The following is a 17,603-nucleotide window of genomic DNA, read 5'->3' as shown; positions in this document are numbered from 1 at the left end:
AACACCCTATCGAGACTCTGAAACACATATCACGCCTGGTGTAATAGTGGAAATACATAGTATGCCAAATACTGCAGACTTATCTGCAACCCAGTCACTGTCGGAATTACAGTTGAGTTTGGAAAAATCACCAAATCTAGACCTGACAGATGATTTTAACACAGAACTGGGTATGGTGACTGAGTCAATTCCAACAGCAAGTCCTGTAATAGTCCCGGACTCTATCATGATAGAGGCATCTCAAGTTACCCCTAATATTGACATTTTAAGTAGTTCTATTGCCAATCATACCCCGACTATAAACCTGGACCGGGTAGTTGCAAACCCCATCCCTGGTACACCTACTGTCACCAGTAATACTCTGGATGACTCAACCTCCATTTCAAGAAATTTGAGAGGTTTAAGGGAGGGGGCTATACAGAAACGACCACCCCAAAGTTTAAATACAAATACAACTACCCCCAGGGGAAATCCCCAGGTACAGAAAAAGCAGGGGAAAGGCTCAGCAAATAGTCTTAAGAAAGGGAATAAGAAAGGGACCACAGATTCTGCATGCTTAGGGGAAATGTCTAGTCTGGGTTTGACATGCAAAGATTGTACCTCTAACAGCCAACTAATAATGAAGGTTGGGGAACTTGTGAGTGCCCATCTAGCCACTATAGATGCACGATTGGGGTTGATAGAAAAGCAACTAACTGAACTAACTACTATAATTAGAGCCCCCCCTGTAAAAACAAAACATTGTCCCCCTCCCCAAAAAACTCTTCAGCCAGCATTAAAAACCATGCCAGCCCCCACCACTACTACCAAACCTAAGGCAGTTCCAACGGCTAAGGATTTGGTAATAAAACCAATAGTACCCACCCCAACTGCAAAATTGCAAGGTAATAACCCAAAAACCCCGGGGGAAAGCTCTACTAAAGGGAAAGATAAAGTTAATGAGGGGAATAAGGAAAAGGAGTGGCATAAAGGGAAGAAAGGACGATTTGCCGCCAACCTCCCCCCAGGCTCAAGTCCTTACGTTGTATTGATGACGGGAGTCCCAGAGACCCCAGATAACATAGATGAGCCATCATGGTCCTTACTAAACAAAGTTACTCACTGGTTGAGCAATAATAGGCCCTTACCCCCATACTGTGCAAGTAAAATCCTGACCGTACGGAGAGTACCCTGGGTAGGCCATGAGAAAAAGAAAGTACAAGGTGATTGTGTGATCATAAATTTCGATGACCCCCGCACAGTGGACTATATTTGCTCCTGGGTCAGTGAGGGATATAACGAGGGCATCGAGACAAGGCATCTTTCATATTTCTACCCACCAAGGGGAAATGTTAGACAAGAATGTCATGATCATGGATTGGATGAAGGATGGTGCCAGGTGGGGCAGAGGGACTTAGGAAACAACTGGGGAGAATGGGGGAGAAACGACCACAGGTATAATAATTATAGAAACTATCAGAGATGTCTTCCAGCAAGGGACGCTATTTGGGGGTTCCCTGCATCTAACAGATTCAACAGCCTGGATATGATTGACTGACTCCCATCACTAATTGAACTACAAAATACTACAATAGATGTCAGCGCTGGGGGAAAAGAGAGCAGCGAGGTTGAGCTGGAAAGTATACAAATAGATGAGGCACACCTTACACTAGTTCAGGGCTTAGTTAGCGTACCGGGTCACAGGTTGCCCCAAGAAAAGGAAGAACATGCCACCCCCTATGAGTCGGTGGCACAGAGGATTCAAGACCCGGGTTGTCACATTAGCACTCAGGACACTAACTTAAATATGGGCAGACAACACTCACAGGCGCCAAATAAGGAACTCAGAATCATAAGCTGGAATGTTGCAGGACTCCAGCAAAGGGTCTCTTACTTGGAATGGCTAAAGGTTATCTCGGATAAGGATATAATATTATTGCAGGAAACTTGGGCGACATATAGAGGGTTTCCATTGTTATTGTATTAAGGCCCAAAAGCCTGTTTTGGGCCGCCCGATTGGAGGTCTACTAATCGGGTTTAAGATAAATATAGGGGGGTCTATAAAACTGATCCCTTCTAAAAGTGCAAACATTCAGATAATTGAGTACACCCGCAGGCTTCCATATTACTTAATTAACTTTTATAATAATGATTTTAATTCAACTCCGAATAAGAACTATATAGAACTTTTTGGAGAATTATCCAAAATAGCGGAAAATTCTAATAACCAGGTGAGCACTAGGACAATTCTTGCAGGAGATTTCAATGCGAAGTTCTTAAAATCTAAAATGGACAACACACAAATAGAAAGGGCTTTTAAACGCGGTGAAGAATTAGAACGCTTTATTAATGAACATATCTTAACAGATATAATGGACGTCAATAAAAACGAGACACCTACTTACATCCCAACCTTTAGAGGTCGAGAATTCTCTCGCACAGTGGACTATATCTTTATGTCTTCTGACCTAATAGATAGAGTCACGAAGGCTGGGGTTCTTGAGACCGCCTTCGGGGACCATAACGCCTTGGAGGTAAACATTGGTCTAGGTTCCTCTAATGCCTTTGCTCGCACTTTGGGAGCTAGGGATATCACGGCCTCGACTAAGAATTTAAGATTAAAATGGCGGGGGTAGATAGTAGTCAAGTAATAAACACAATTATGAGTAACCATGGCTCGCTAGTCGACTCCTGTTCTCTTGTTGATGGGAATCATCAGAGGATAGTAAAAGATTTTTCCACACTCTGCTATATTATAAAATCTCTCCTAAGTGTCCCCACTAAATTGACTGCCTCTGAGCCAAGGTGGTTTGATTGTTATTGTTCAGCAGCTAACAAAGCCCTTCGTAGGGCTCTAAACTGTAAACCGAGAAGTATAAGGGATGTACGGGCCGCTAGACAAAATTATAAAACAGCTATAGGATCAAGGAAGGCGGCTTTACTAGCTGAGCAATGGGAGGCATTAACAACTGCTGCTGCAATAGGGAGCAGTACGACTTTCTGGCCTGCCGTTAAAAAGATGCGGTAAGCAGCTAACTCCAACTAGCTGTACCATAGCAAGTGAGCAATGGGAATTACATTTTTCCAAAATATATGCTAGCCCGGGAGCTGCCATAGGAGATTATGCCCCAGGAACACTGGAATCTCTAGAAATTACCTTGGGGGAAGTCACCGTGGCCATTAACCAGAGCCTTGGTAATAAGGCACCTGGGCCTGACGGCTTCCCAATAGATATAATTAAGTACAAGCCAGAACTCTGGGGACCGATTTTTGTAAACATTTTTAATAGTCTCCCGTCTGTCCCAATACCTGCAACCTAGTCCACGAGCATAATTGTGCCCATTTATAAAAAGGGCGAAAGATCTGACCCTGTAAATTATAGGCCCATTTCGCTCCTGGACAACACACTGAAGAACTTGGGTAGGGTATTGTACAATAGAGTTAATGACTGGGCCGAGGAAATGGGGGTACTAGACCGTTGTCAAATGGGTTTTAGATGTAAGATTGGGACTATCGAACAATGCCTAAATTTAAATCTTTTAATAAGCAAATATAACATACCCAAGGCATCGCCCATTTACCTTGCATTTATGGATTTATCGTCCGCATTTGACCTGGTAAATAGGTCAAAATTGTGGGCGACTCTTTTGTCCTACGGCCTAGATGCCCCCCTGGTACATTTCCTCGCCTACCTGCACAAGTCAAGTCAAGTCAAGTCAAGAGATTTATATAGCGCACTACATACCCAGAGGGTCTCAAGGCGCTTGAGGAGGGTGAGGAGTTACTTGTCGAATATCCAGGTTTTAAGTTGCTTTCTGAATGTAAGGTGGTTCTGAGTGAGGCGAAGGTGAGTGGGAAGTGAGTTCCAGGTTTTAGCTGCCAGGTAGGAGAAGGATCTGCCTCCCATGGTGGTTTTGTTGATGCGAGGTACAGTTGCAAGGGCTTGGTTGGAGGATCGTAGGTGTCGGGAAGGGGTGTAGAAGGAAAGTCGTGAGTTGAGGCATTCGGGTCCAAGTTCGTAGAGTGCTTTGTGTGCGTGGGTTAGGAGGCGGAAAGTAATCCTCTTGTTAACGGGGAGCCAGTGGAGGTTTTTCAGGTGTCCGGAGATGTGGTCTTTACGCGGGATGTCTAGTATGAGTCTGGCTGACTCGTTCTGGATGCGTTGGAGTTTTTTCTGGAGTTTTGCGGTGGTACCAGCGTATAGGGTGTTTCCGTAGTCCAGGCGACTCGTGACCAATGCGTGGGTGACCGTTTTTCTAGTTTCGGTGGGGATCCAGCGGAATGTTTTTTTGAGCATGCGAAGAATATTGAAGCAAGAAGATGAGACGGCGTTGACTTGTCTGTTCATAGAAAGTGAGGAGTCCAGGATGACACCTAAGTTCCGTGCGAGGTCCGTCGGAATGGGTGCTTTTCCAAGGGCCTCTGGCCACCAAGAGTCATCCCAGGCGGAGGGGGAGGTACCAAGGATGAGGACTTCAGTTTTGTTGGAGTTCAGTTTTAGACGGCTGTGCTTCATCCACTCGGCTACTTCTTTCATTCCTTCATGTAGATTGGTTTTGGCGGTGTTGGGGTCTTTGGTGAGTGATAGTATCAGTTGGGTGTCATCAGCGTATGAGATGATGTTGAGGTTGTGTTGGCGTGCGATGGCCGCGAGGGGGCTCATATATACGTTGAAGAGGGTGGGACTGAGTGAAGATCCTTGTGGCACGCCGCAGATGACTTCTGTAGCTTTTGATTTGAATGGTGGAAAGCGAACTCTCTGAGTTCTTCCGGCAAGGAACGAGGTGATCCATTCCAGTGCTTTTCCTTGGATTCCGATGTTTCTGAGGCGTTGTGTTAAGGTGCTATGACAAACTGTGTCAAAGGCTGCGGAGAGGTCGAGGAGGATGAGGGCGACTGTGTCTCCGTTATCTAGCAGAGTTCGAATGTCGTCAGTTGCTGCGATGAGTGCGGTCTCAGTGCTGTGTTTGGCTCGGAAGCCGGACTGTGAGGAGTCGAGGGACTTGTTGGTTTCGAGGAAGGCGGCGAGTTGGTTGTTGACAGCTTTCTCGATGACTTTGGCCGGGAATGGAAGGAGCGAGATGGGGCGGTAGTTTTTGAGTTCGGTGGGGCCAGCTGTAGGTTTCTTCAGAAGGGCGTTGAGTTCGGCATGTTTCCAACTTTCCGGGAAGATAGCGGAGTTGAGGGAGCAGTTGATGACGTCTCGGAGGTGCGGTGCTATAATGGAGTCTGCTTTGTTAAAGATGTGGTGAGGGCAAGGGTCTGTGGGGGATCCTGAGTGGATGGAGTTCATCAGGCGGATGGTGTCCTCAGTGGAGATTGGGTTCCAGTCGTTGAGGATGTTCAAGGGGGGTGGGGGTCCTGCAGAGGGTTGGGTGGGTTGGTCTTCGGGTCGGTTGTCGAAACTGTTGTGGATTTCTGCAATCTTGTTGTGGAAGAATGAGGCTAGGGAGTCGCAGAGGGCTTGAGAGGGGGTGATGTCGTTGGAGTTGGCTGAGGGGTTGGTAAATTCCTTGACGATGTTGAATAATTCCTTGCTGTTGTGGGCGTTGTTATCTAGTCGGTCCTTGAAAGCGTCTTTCTTGGCGGTCCTGATCAGTTGGTGGTGTATACGGGTGGCGTTTTTGAAGGCGTCCTTGGTGCTGGTGTTTGGGTCTTTTTTCCAGGCCTTCTCAAGGGAGCGACAGAGTTTCTTAGATTTCTTAAGATCATCGTTGAACCAGGAGGCCTTCTTGCTGCCTAGATTGATTTGACGTTTTTTCAACGGTGCTAGGATGTCGGCGCTGTTGGATAGCCATTGGGTGAGGTTAATGGCTGCTTGGTCGGGGTTTGTGGAGTGGGTAGGGGGGCTTTGAAGAAGCGATGAAGAGATCTGGTCGATGGTGATTTTGTTCCAGTTTCTTCGCAGAGTGGGTTGAGGATGGTTGTTGGTTGTGGTCTTGTTGTAGGTAAAGTGAACGCAGCTGTGGTCCGTCCAGAGGAGAGCTGTGGTGTGGCTGAAGGAGACATGTTTGCTGGAGGTGAAGATAGGGTCGAGTGTGTGACCTGCGATGTGGGTCGGGGTAGTGACAAGTTGTTTAAGTCCGAGGTTGGCAAGATTGTCCAGAAGGGTGGTGGCGTTGCGGTTGTTGCTCTTTTCGAGATGAAAGTTGAGGTCTCCCAAAAGAATGTAGTCCTCGGAGGGGAGGGCGTGTGGGGAGATGAAGTCCGTGATGTCTTCACTGAATTGTGCACGGGGTCCTGGTGGCCTGTAGAGGAGGGTGCCTCTGAGTGTGGTGTTGGGATCGATGTGGATCTGGAAGTGGAGGTGTTCAGTGTTTGCGAGATTGACGTCTGAGCTGGTTGAGATGCGGATGGATTTCTTGTGGACGATAGCGATGCCTCCTCCTGTTTGGTTGGTCCGGTCCTTACGGATGATCTTGTAGCATTCCGGGACGGCAATGGTGATGTCTGGGGCTGAAGTAGAGTTCATCCATTTTTCTGTTAGGAAGGCGACATCTGGAGAGAAGGTGTCTAGTAGACTCCAGAGGTCGATGGCGTGCCTGTGGACTGAGCGGGTATTGAGTAGGATGCATTCTAGGTGGTTGGCGTCAGGTCTCTGTTTAGTGTTAGTGGATGTGGAGTTGGTCTTGGTGCTGTCAAACTTGCAGGAGTTGCACGTGAAGGGTCCATGGGTGTGGCCGGGGGCGGCTTGAGCGCAGTTGGAGAGGCGGCCGGTGTTAAGAGCTAGGAGGGTGGAAGCGGCATAAGTAATGCGGGTGGGGTGGGTAGGACGGAGGCCAGGGGGTCTGGCGCTGGGCGCGGTCCAGGCGCGGACGGGCGTAGACGGGCTTACCTTAGGCGCACCTTCGGCGCGGCCGTAGCGCGTGGACGCTGCACGTTGGGGCATCTGCCTTAAATGGTGGATAGGGGGCGAAGCGTGGGAGGGGCAGCTGGGAGGCGGTATCGGGGAGGGTAGGCGGGCCAGGAGACTGCACCCCAAATGGAATGGGAGGGGAACGTGAGACGAGGCAGAGGGCACAGAAGTTCCAAAATCAATAAACAAATGGCGAAAAAGCTGTACAAAGCAGCAGTATCAAGCAGCACCTTGAGTTCGGCGAAAATACCACGATAAATAATAATAAAGCACACAAATGCGCAAATCAGGGGGCGTGACTCAGCGCTAGTTAAGGTAGAGAGCGCCAGCAATTGCAAGCGGAACGATACCACAGAGCAGTTCCCAACAGCGCTGGAAAGAGGTTCACGCTCGGGGTCTGCAAGCAGGAAGCGTGAAGGAGCGTCCGCGATGGACAGGGTCCAGACGGTCAAAGATAGAAAAGGCGCAAGTACGGATTGACATGGAGGGCACAGTCTCCGGGCCAATTAATGTTGAAAGAGGTGTGAGGCAGGGGTGCGTTTTAGCACCCCTGTTATTTATTATCTATATAAATGGCCTGAGTAATTCCCTGAAGAGGGCCACCACAGATGTTCCCAAAATTAAAGGAGGCTTACTACCCTGTCTTTTGTATGCTGATGACGCTGTGCTCATGGGATTAACACTTAATGCCCTACGCGCACTAGTCAGGGATTTTTCTTCTTATATGGGGAATTTGGACCTTAAAGTAAATTTTAATAAATCATTTATTATGTCCTGTGGGCCGGGTGCCAGGCAACTAAATTCCGTCACGGTAGGAGCTGATAAGTTGCTCTCAACTAAAACTTTCCCATATTTAGGTATGGTCTTTGCTGCGAACGGCCTGTGGAGTGGGCATATTGCCCACGCCACAGGCAAGTTCTCAAAGGCCATAAACTCAATCCTATCCCTTCCCAGACCAAGGAAAATTGGAGCAACTAAGGCAATCCTAAAGATATACAGGCTACAATGTACTCCTGTGGCAACCTACGGCGCCGAAATCTGGGGGTTAGTAAAAACCCCTACATTACAAAGAGAAGAGAATCGGCTCTGTAGGAAACTACTGGGGGCTCCCATTTCATCATCAGGGTACATTTGTCACTCAGAGTTGAATATACCGTATATCAGTGATTTTATTGCTGCAAGGCCCGCACTATTTTGGTTGGCTATTTGGGCAAATGACTATGCTAGTTTAACACAGGATATCCTGAGGGAGTGCTTAGCCTGTGATAAATGGAACAGGATCCCATGGCTTCGTGCTATACAGGAAAGTTTGTCTAGCATAGGCAGAGGCGATCTTTTTGATAATCCATCTCACATTAAGAGTAATGATAAAAAGGAAGTCCAATTTGAATTATATGCCACCTATAATGAAAAGAGACTGTCAGATGAGATGCGGAAACAAACTGTTGTGTCCTATACTAACAATGGCTTATTTATTCAACAACTTCCATTGTATTTGATACTGCCAATGTGTAATTGGGAAAGATCCTTACTCTTCAGAATGAGAGCCGGAACTATTAAGTTTTCACTCTGTTTCCCTTTGGGACACAGCACATCTGGAAATATTCCGTGTCCTTGCGACGGAGTCAGTAAACAAAATGACTTACACTTCTTTTTTATTTGTAAATTTTATATGAAATATATTAAATGTTTTTTAGCCCCATATTTTAAAAAACATAGACCGCTCTCCTTGAATCAGTCCTATTTAATGCTCCTAAAATTAGAGGATGATGAACTTATATTCCGCACAAGCACTTTCTTAAAAGTTATTTTTAATGTACGTAAAACTATGGAATGCCCCTGATTTATTTGCACTTTTCATGACTGTTGACCTCCTTTGCACTTTATACAATGAAAATATGTTACCTTGTAATTGTATTGATATGCACTTTATAACATTTATTACATTTATTGTAATTTTTTTAAAATGTTGAATTGTATTTGAAACTGTGCTTTTATGGATTTCTTGCAATCCGAATAAAGATTTGAATCGAATCGAATCGAGATAGGAAAGGCCCATACCAGCTCATGACCTTTCCTAGACCAGACATTGAGATAGGAAAGGCCCATACCGGCTCATGACCCTTCCTAGACCAGACATTGAGATAGGAAAGGGCCAAACCGGCTCATGACCCTTCCTAGACTCGACATTGAGATAGGAAAGGCCCATACCGGCTCATGACCCTTCCTAGACTAGACATTGAGATAGGAAAGGCCCATACCGGCTCATGACCCTTCCTAGACTAGACATTGAGATAGGAAAGGCCCATACCAGCACATGACCCTTACTAGACCAGACATTGAGATAGGAAAGGCCCATACCAGTTCATGACCCTTACTAGACCAGATATTGAGATAGGAAAGGCCCATACCGGCTCATGACCCTTCCTAGACCAGACATTGAGATAGGAAAGGCCCATACCGGCTCATGACCCTTCCTAGACCAGACATTGAGATAGGAAAGGCCCATACCGGCTCATGACCCTTCCTAGACTAGACATTGAGATAGGAAAGGCCCATACCGGCTCATGACCCTTCCTAGACCAGACATTGAGATAGGAAAGGCCCATACCGGCTCATGACCCTTACTAGACCAGATATTGAGATAGGAAAGGCCCATACCGGCTCATGACCCTTCCTAGACTAGACATTGAGATAGGAAAGGCCCATACCGGCTCATGACCCTTCCTAGACCAGACATTGAGATAGGAAAGGCCCATACCGGCTCATGACCCTTACTAGACTAGACATTGAGATAGGAAAGGCCCATACCGGCTCATGACCCTTCCTAGACCAGACATTGAGATAGGAAAGGCCCATACCAGCTCATGACCCTTACTAGACCAGATATTGAGATAGGAAGGGCCCATACCAGCTCATGACCCTTACTAGACCAGATATTGAGATAGGAAAGGCCCATACCGGCTCATGACCCTTCCTAGACCAGACATTGAGATGGGAAAGGCCCATACCGGCTCATGACCCTTCCTAGACTAGACATTGAGATAGGAAAGGCCCATACCGGCTCATGACCCTTCCTAGACCAGATATTGAGATAGGAAAGGCCCATACCAGCTCATGACCCTTACTAGACCAGATATTGAGATAGGAAAGGCCCATACCAGCTCATGACCCTTCCTAGACCAGACATTGAGATAGGAAAGGCCCATACCGGCTCATGACCCTTCCTAGACCAGACATTGAGATAGGAAAGGCCCATACCGGCTCATGACCCTTCCTAGACTAGACATTGAGATAGGAAAGGCCCATACCGGCTCATGACCCTTCCTAGACCAGACATTGAGATAGGAAAGGCCCATACCAGCTCATGGCCCTTCCTAGACCAGACATTGAGATAGGAAAGGCCCATACCGGCTCATGACCCTTCCTAGACCAGACATTGAGATAGGAAAGGCCCATACCAGCTCATGACCCTTAGTAGACCAGATTTTGAGATAGGAAAGGCCCAAACCAGCACATGACCCTCCCTAGACCAGACATGGCACTTCAGCCATCTTGATAAAATCATTAACCAATGAGGTGGCCATGATCAAGAGTGACACGTTTTGCATGTCAGTCAAATATTCTGATTTGACACTGACACCCTTTTCCAAAATTTACAAAGCACCTCCCTTTTTTCATGTCTTGAAGTCTTTCACTAGATTCCCTGTAACTTAATTTGAGATTCTACCAGGGAATGAAGGATAGGAAAGTGAAATGCTGCACGCCTCTCCTAATCCCAGGCCTGGTGCAATGGAGCCTTCATCAGGTCGGATGGATACAAATGGAAGAGCTCCATCACCTTCATCTTACAGGCTCCAGCCTCAGGCAGCAGCTTCATGGAGTGATGTCTCACATCAGCACCTAGTATCACCCAAGCTTCAGTTTCAAATAATTTGTAACCACATTAATTTTGTTACAAAATATCATTTTCAGTAAACATTTTAGCTTGGACCCCAGCAACAGCTTGCCATTTTCTAAAAATACAATCATATTCCCTAAATACCTTGTTTCATTTTTTGTAAACAAACTAATTTTGTCATCAAATATAAGCTTGGACTACACCTGTCCCCAAATACATGAATGTGTTTCTTCATTTCACCTTTCATTTTTATTCCCAGGTGTGAGTGTTCCATTCGCCAGTCATGGCTGTGATATTCTGCAGGCATCCTCCATATACCTCGCGCATACCTCAAGCCTCAAACTTATGTCTCAAGTATTCCAAAATTACCTCATGCGTTTGCCATATGCCTCAAATATCCTCCATATGCCTCAAGCATCCCCCACTTGGTTCAGGCATCTTCCAAATGTCTCAAACATTCCCATATACATCAAGCATCCACCATCTGCCTTAAGTATCACCTATATGGTTCAGGAATCCTTGTATGCCTCAAAAATCCCCTGAATTCCTCTAGCATCCCTCATATTTCGAAAAAATCTCCCATATCATTCAGACATTCCCCATATACCTAGAAAATCCCCCATATGTCTCAAGCATGCCTCATATGCCTTAAGTATCCCCTACATGGTTCAAGCACCCTCCATGTGCCTTAAAAATCCCCCTTTTGCCTCAAACTGCCCCAATATACCTTAAGCATCCACCATATGTCTCAAGCATCCCTCATATGGTTCAAGGATCCCCCATGTGTCTTAAAAATCCCCAATATGCCTCAAGCATCCCCAATGTCCTTAAGCATCCCCCATATGCCTCAAGCATCCCTCATATACCTCAAGCTTCCATGGTATACCGCTAGCATTCCCCAATATACCTCAAGCATTCCCTGTATGCCTCAAGCATTCCCCAATATACCTCAAGCATTCCCTATATGCCTCAAGCATTCCCCAATATACCTCAAGCATTCCCTATATGCCTCAAGCATCTCCCATATGCCTCAAACAATCCCTGTGTGCCTCAAGCATCCCCAATATACCTCACGCATTCCTAATATACCTCAAGCATCCCCAGATGACTCAGGCAGCCTCCATATGGTTCAAGCATCCCTAAAATACCTTATACATCCCTAATATACCTCATGCATCCCTAATATGCCTCACACATTCCTCATGTGCCTCAAACAACCCCTGTGTGCCTCAAGCATCCCCAATATACCTCACGCATCCCTAATATACCTCAAGCATCCCCAGATGACTCAGGCAGCCTCCATATGGTTCAAGCATCCCTAATATACCTTACAAATCCCTAATATACCTCATGCATCCCTAATATGCCTCACGCATTCCTAATATACCTCAAGCATCCCCAGATGACTCAGGCAGCCTCCATATGGTTCAAGCATCCCTAAAATACCTTATACATCCCTAATATACCTCATGCATCCCTAATATGCCTCACACATTCCTCATGTGCCTCAAACAACCCCTGTGTGCCTCAAGCATCCCCAATATACCTCACGCATCCCTAATATACCTCAAGCATCCCCAGATGACTCAGGCAGCCTCCATATGGTTAAAGCATCCCTAATATACCTTACACATCCCTAATATACCTCATGCGTCCCTAATATGCCTCACGCATTCCTCATGTGCCTGAAACAATCCCTGTGTGCCTCAAGCATCCCCAATATACCTCACACATCCCTAATATACCTCATGCATTCCCTAGATGCCTCAAGCATCTTCCAGATACCTCAGGCACCCCTCATATGACTCACGCATTCCTCATGTGCCTCAAACAACCCCTGTGTGCCTCAAGCATCCCCAATATACCTCACGCATCCCTAATATACCTCAAGCATCCCCAGATGACTCAGGCAGCCTCCATATGGTTCAAGCGTCCCTAATATACCTTACACATCCCCAATATACCTCAAGCATTCCCTATATGCCTCAAGCATCTCCCATATGCCTCACGCATTCCTCATATGCCTCAAACAATCCCTGTGTGCCTCAAGCATCCCCAATATACCTCACGCATCCCTAATATACCTCAAGCATCCCCAGATGACTCAGGCAGCCTCCATATGGTTCAAGCATCCCTAATATACCTTACACATCCCTAATATACCTCATGCGTCCCTAATATGCCTCACGCATTCCTCATGTGCCTGAAACAATCCCTGTGTGCCTCAAGCATCCCCAATATACCTCACGCATCCCTAATATACCTCAAGCATTCCCTAGATGCCTCAAGCATCTTCCAGATACCTCAGGCACCCCTCATATGACTCAAGCCTCCCTTATATGCCAGTCTATAGCTTGAGGTGCCTCAAACCTCTCCTGGAGACCAGTCAATGTCTTTGTATCTAGCACAGTCAAGGCCACTGTGTGCCTAGAGGTACCTCTGTAGGCCAGTGAGTGTCAATATGGGACCTAGGGATTGTGCAAACACCAGGCAATGCTTCTGTGTGCCACAATGAGCCTCCCGTAAGACAGTCAGTGCCATCTTGTGCCGAGGGCTTCCTTCCCTCCCACGCCAGGCCACGAGTGCCATGATGTGCCCTATTCATGCCCTAGCAGATGAGTGTGAGGCATCTCCATGGGATACCCCATACCATCATGAGCTCAGGTGTGTCTCCCATGGGCACCGGACATCTCCACTTAGACCACTTCATGTCTCTGTGTGACCTGGTGCACCAAAGTCATTCTATGCACTATGACCTTCTTTACACATGAATATGAACACAGACAGATGCACACTCACCATCACCAATGAGCGCTCCTTGTATTCTTACTCAGAAACCCAGGTGGGCAACATTCATCATCACACAATTTAAATAAGCATCCTTACCTCCGTGGCTTGAGCGCTGCTTTTGATGTCTGCATGTTTCTCTTCCTCTCCAACCTCCACCTCTTCAGTGGCCTCCTTCTCCTCTCCTGATACCCCTCCAAGGAGTGTGCTGTCACCCTCCTTTTCGTCTGTCTCTTGTTCCTTCTGCTTCTCTTCAGTCTCGGCTTCTTCGCTCTCTTTGGGGTCCGGAGTTGTCGCTTCCGGCTCTGTGACCCCTTGGGTCTCCTTGGGCTCTTCTTTCACTGTGTCCTTGTCTTTGGCTCCAGATGTCTCTTGTGGGGTTGGGTCACAGTGGTCAGTTCCAGGTGAATCTTCTTGACTCCTGTGTGTGGGATGAGCTCCTGGGGTCTCCTGTGGACTTGTGTCTCCTTGAGCCTCAATTGCCTTCTCCTTGGGATGGTCTCCAGTCAAGGTCTGAGTCGTGTCTCTGTTTTCAGACCTTGGGGTCTCTTCTTGACTCCCGTCTGTTGGATCAGCTCCAGTGGTCTCCTGTGGACTTGTGTCTCCTTGAGCCTCAAGTGCCTTCTCCTTGGGATGGTCTCCAGTCAACGTCTGAGTCGTGTCTCTGTTTTCAGACCTTGGGGTCTCTTCTTGACTTGTGTCGGTGAGAAGAGCTCCCAGGGTCTTCTCTGTATCCGTGTCTCCTTTGGTCTTCGGAGTATTGATGTGGTCGACTCCAGTCGGCTCCTCTGTCCGGTCGCGGTGACCATCTCCCAGCATCCGTTCAGCATTTATAAGACACTGACCATCAGAGAGCGCCGAGGGCGAGGTGGTCGCGGAGGGCAGCTCCATGCCTAGGTGGGGGAGAGGAGAAAATGAGAAACATGACTTAGTGTTCAGAGACCTGCAGACCTCACCGCTCCTGGGGGTCCCATCTACCTACTTTGTAATTGGGTGTGTACCTATAGCACCAGTGCCAATGGTTGTTGACTTGGGCATCAGGGCTTAAAGAGAGGTTGAGGCCCCATCCAACCTCCTCCTCTGTGCCCCCTGATCTTATTCTGAGAAAGGTGAAGGTGGCAGACATCAGGACCTGCCAGTATGCAGTGGACCGGGCACCCATAGAAACCATAGGGGCCTGTCCCAAAAAGGAAGGGAAGTGCCCTATGATAATGGCGAAAAAGCAAACTGCAGACCATTGTTGACCCATAATGTCTAGTATCGATGAATGGTTCCCTACTCAACCAGTGATGAATGGTGTAAGAAATTTGAATATTTTTTTTGGGGGGGGTGGGAGGGGGGGGGGTGGGTGGCTACCCACTTCAAGGAAAAATCACAAACCTTGTGAATTTGAGCCCAGAAAGCCGCTAAATCAATCGGAGCTCAATGACCTGGTGGCTACAGCCCAGGGCAGACAGGCCTAACTTGAGGCACTAAGTAAAGAGTGTAGCATTAACAAAACAGTATTAAAGTAGAAATGCCAAGAACAAAAATCCTAAACCAAGTTCGAAATATAGAGAAACCTCTGAAAGAAACAAAATGACACCATAACCCAAAAAAATCCAACACGGGGAAACAGAGATATGTTTTTATTAAGTTTTAAGTAAGACTAGCACCAAGAACCATACAGTGCCAATGACCGCCAATAGTCACGGTAGTCTGGGACCTAGGGGCAATATCACACTGACCGTGATGGAGCACGGGTCAGATACATTGACCAGGTTCATCCGTTTCAAAGATTTTACCTTCTCACTATAGTCCATTAACTCGTTCCATGCTGATGAAGGAGCCGCTCTGTCATCAGCTGCTGTTGGGCTGTGCTGATGACGGAGCAGTTCCGTCATGGTCCGGCCGCCGCGCCTGCGCGGCGCGTTCTATTGAGCAGGGCGGGCCATGACGGAACTGCTCCGTCACGAGCACAGCTCAACCACGGCTGGTGACGGAGCGGTTCTGTCACCAGCATGCGACCGCCGCATGGATGCCCCGCCCTGTTAGAGCTGCAGCGGAATAGACGCCGCAGCGAAAGGGTTAAGTCCCTCTTCACCACAGAAATACATGTTTAAGACCCCCAAGATCCCAGGGGAGACACTTAGAGACCCATAGAGTGTCAGACAGAGGCCAAACAGCAGGGTCCAGTCCCGGCCCAGCTGCCACTGGTCAGCTGGGCAGTTACAGGAAAAGATCTATTGTAATCTGTTGTGTTTTCTCCTGGAACAGCCAGCCTTGCCACAGTGAAAAGAGTTCGAGGGCGTTTTCACTGTGAGGAGATGTGTAACATTAAACCTTTACCTGTCCTCTTGTTTAATACTACGCACCTGCCTTATGGGTATAAGGCCTACATAGGGGGCCATATACAGGTTTAAAAGGAGGGTTTTGATCTGTCTGAATGTGTTATTCCGACAGGTCGAGCAGCCAGGCTGCATGTTTACTCTGTCACTGTAGTGGGTGGGATCCTGGGTGTTGCAGTCACGAGTGGCATTTAATTTACAGGCCCTGGGTACCATTCCTACCATGCGCTGGGGCGTTGCAATGATGTTAGATATGCCGATCAGGGGTGGGCCACTTTTATTATGTGTAAAGGCGGAGCACAGGCATTTTAACCACAGGTTATCAAGGGGAAAGAGTGCAGAGTCCTACAGCCAACAAAGACAGTCAATGCAAAAATCCAGGGGTGCACCCTGCAGAGGAGGGTCAATCATTCAAACAGGGGTCTATAAAGCACGCTACTCACCTGTGAGGGTCTCAAGGCGCCGGGGGCGTGGGAGACCCCAGAGCGTCAACCCTACAAAGCTCTCCCCCAGCAGAGGGTGGGGAGGACCACCCAATCCCCATGGGAGTTCTTGTCGCTAGGGCAGAAAGACCCGGAAAGACCATCATCGTTTGTGTAGTCAGTACCAGGGCGATGCTCCACCATTAAGTCCACATTCTGGGACAGATGTTGTCCTCTCCACTGGACATCGGTATTGTTAGCGGGACAGTGGCAACAGTTTCTGTAGGAATCAGATATTTAGGGACCAATAGTGTCCTTTGAGGTGGTGTCCTTTGAGGGAACCCGCCCCGTCTGTTCACCCCTCAGTTCTTCCGCCTCATGCAGAGGTGGGGTAACGTCCATGCTTCTGGGTAGGCGGGCTCTACAGCCGGAAGCATCCTTAGGGTGGGTCTCTGACATCATATCCACTGTGTGCTCTTGTCTCTCTGGCAGGTAAAGACCCTCAACGTCCCTCTTCTCAAGGTCCCTCAAACTAAATGTCAATCTTTTGTTTAAGGAAAGTTTTCGGTGGGGGCCCCAAGCTCTTGAATAAACAATCAATTCACTTCTGAAGAGGGACACTTTCCATAACCCCTTTGAACTCGTTTTGAACTGTTATGATTTTGTCATATTGCATTTAATAAAAACACCATGGGCCAGAAGTACGAAGCTTTTTTGCGTTTGCAAATGGGTTGATTTGCAGAATCGGCCCGTGTACGAACGCAAATACGCTTTTTTACATGTACAAAGCCCAATTTGCAATTCAGTAACCTATTAACATATTGCAAATTGGGTGTATGATTCGTTATTAGGAAGGGGCGTGTTTAGGGCGTTCCTTCTTAATAACGAATCGCAGTGGTTTGTGTGAATGTTTCGCGATCGAAATACGGTTGCAAATCATTCATATTTCACCACCTACTTCAAGTAAGTGGTAACCCATTCGCAAACGGGACCCCTACACCTTTGTGAACGTTGATAAATACATTTTTTGAGAGCAGGCAGTGTGGCCCAGGAACCACTGCCTGCTCTTGAAAAATGAAAATAAACTTCTTTTTTTTTTGTTAAACGCATCTCATTTTCCTTTAAGGAAAAAGGGCTGAATTTAAAAAAAAAGGATTGCTTTATTTAAAAGCAATCACAGACATGGTAGCCTGCTGACCCCAGCTGGCAACCATCGCTGTGATTTTAGAGATGCCGAATGAGTCGCCTCATTAATATTCATGAGGTAGGTCTATTTGCGACACACTGGGAATCTTAAAATGAGTCGAAGACACATTTGTACACTGGTGTTT

The 17,603-nt window shown here is 47.3% G+C and overlaps 1 protein-coding gene across 3 annotated transcripts in view; it reads right to left on the bottom strand.

Moving 5' to 3' along the window:
- SMTNL1 (smoothelin like 1) overlaps positions 1-17,603 on the bottom strand; it is a 166,021-nt gene that overhangs the window by 66,826 nt on the left and 81,592 nt on the right. For all 3 annotated transcript variants that reach the window (XR_015307574.1, XM_086953368.1, XM_086953369.1), the window contains exon 2: positions 13,623-14,416. Coding sequence is in view for 2 of the 3 variants with exons in the window: in XM_086953368.1 (XP_086809494.1) it covers positions 13,623-14,414 (792 nt within the window). In the remaining variant the exon portion in view is untranslated. The remainder of the gene's footprint in view (positions 1-13,622; positions 14,417-17,603) is intronic.

Source organism: Lissotriton vulgaris, chromosome 1_2, assembly GCF_964263255.1.
Source record: "Lissotriton vulgaris chromosome 1_2, aLisVul1.2, whole genome shotgun sequence".
Classification (NCBI taxonomy): Eukaryota; Metazoa; Chordata; class Amphibia; order Caudata; family Salamandridae; genus Lissotriton; species Lissotriton vulgaris.
This window is presented reverse-complemented; position numbering and strand designations above follow the sequence as displayed.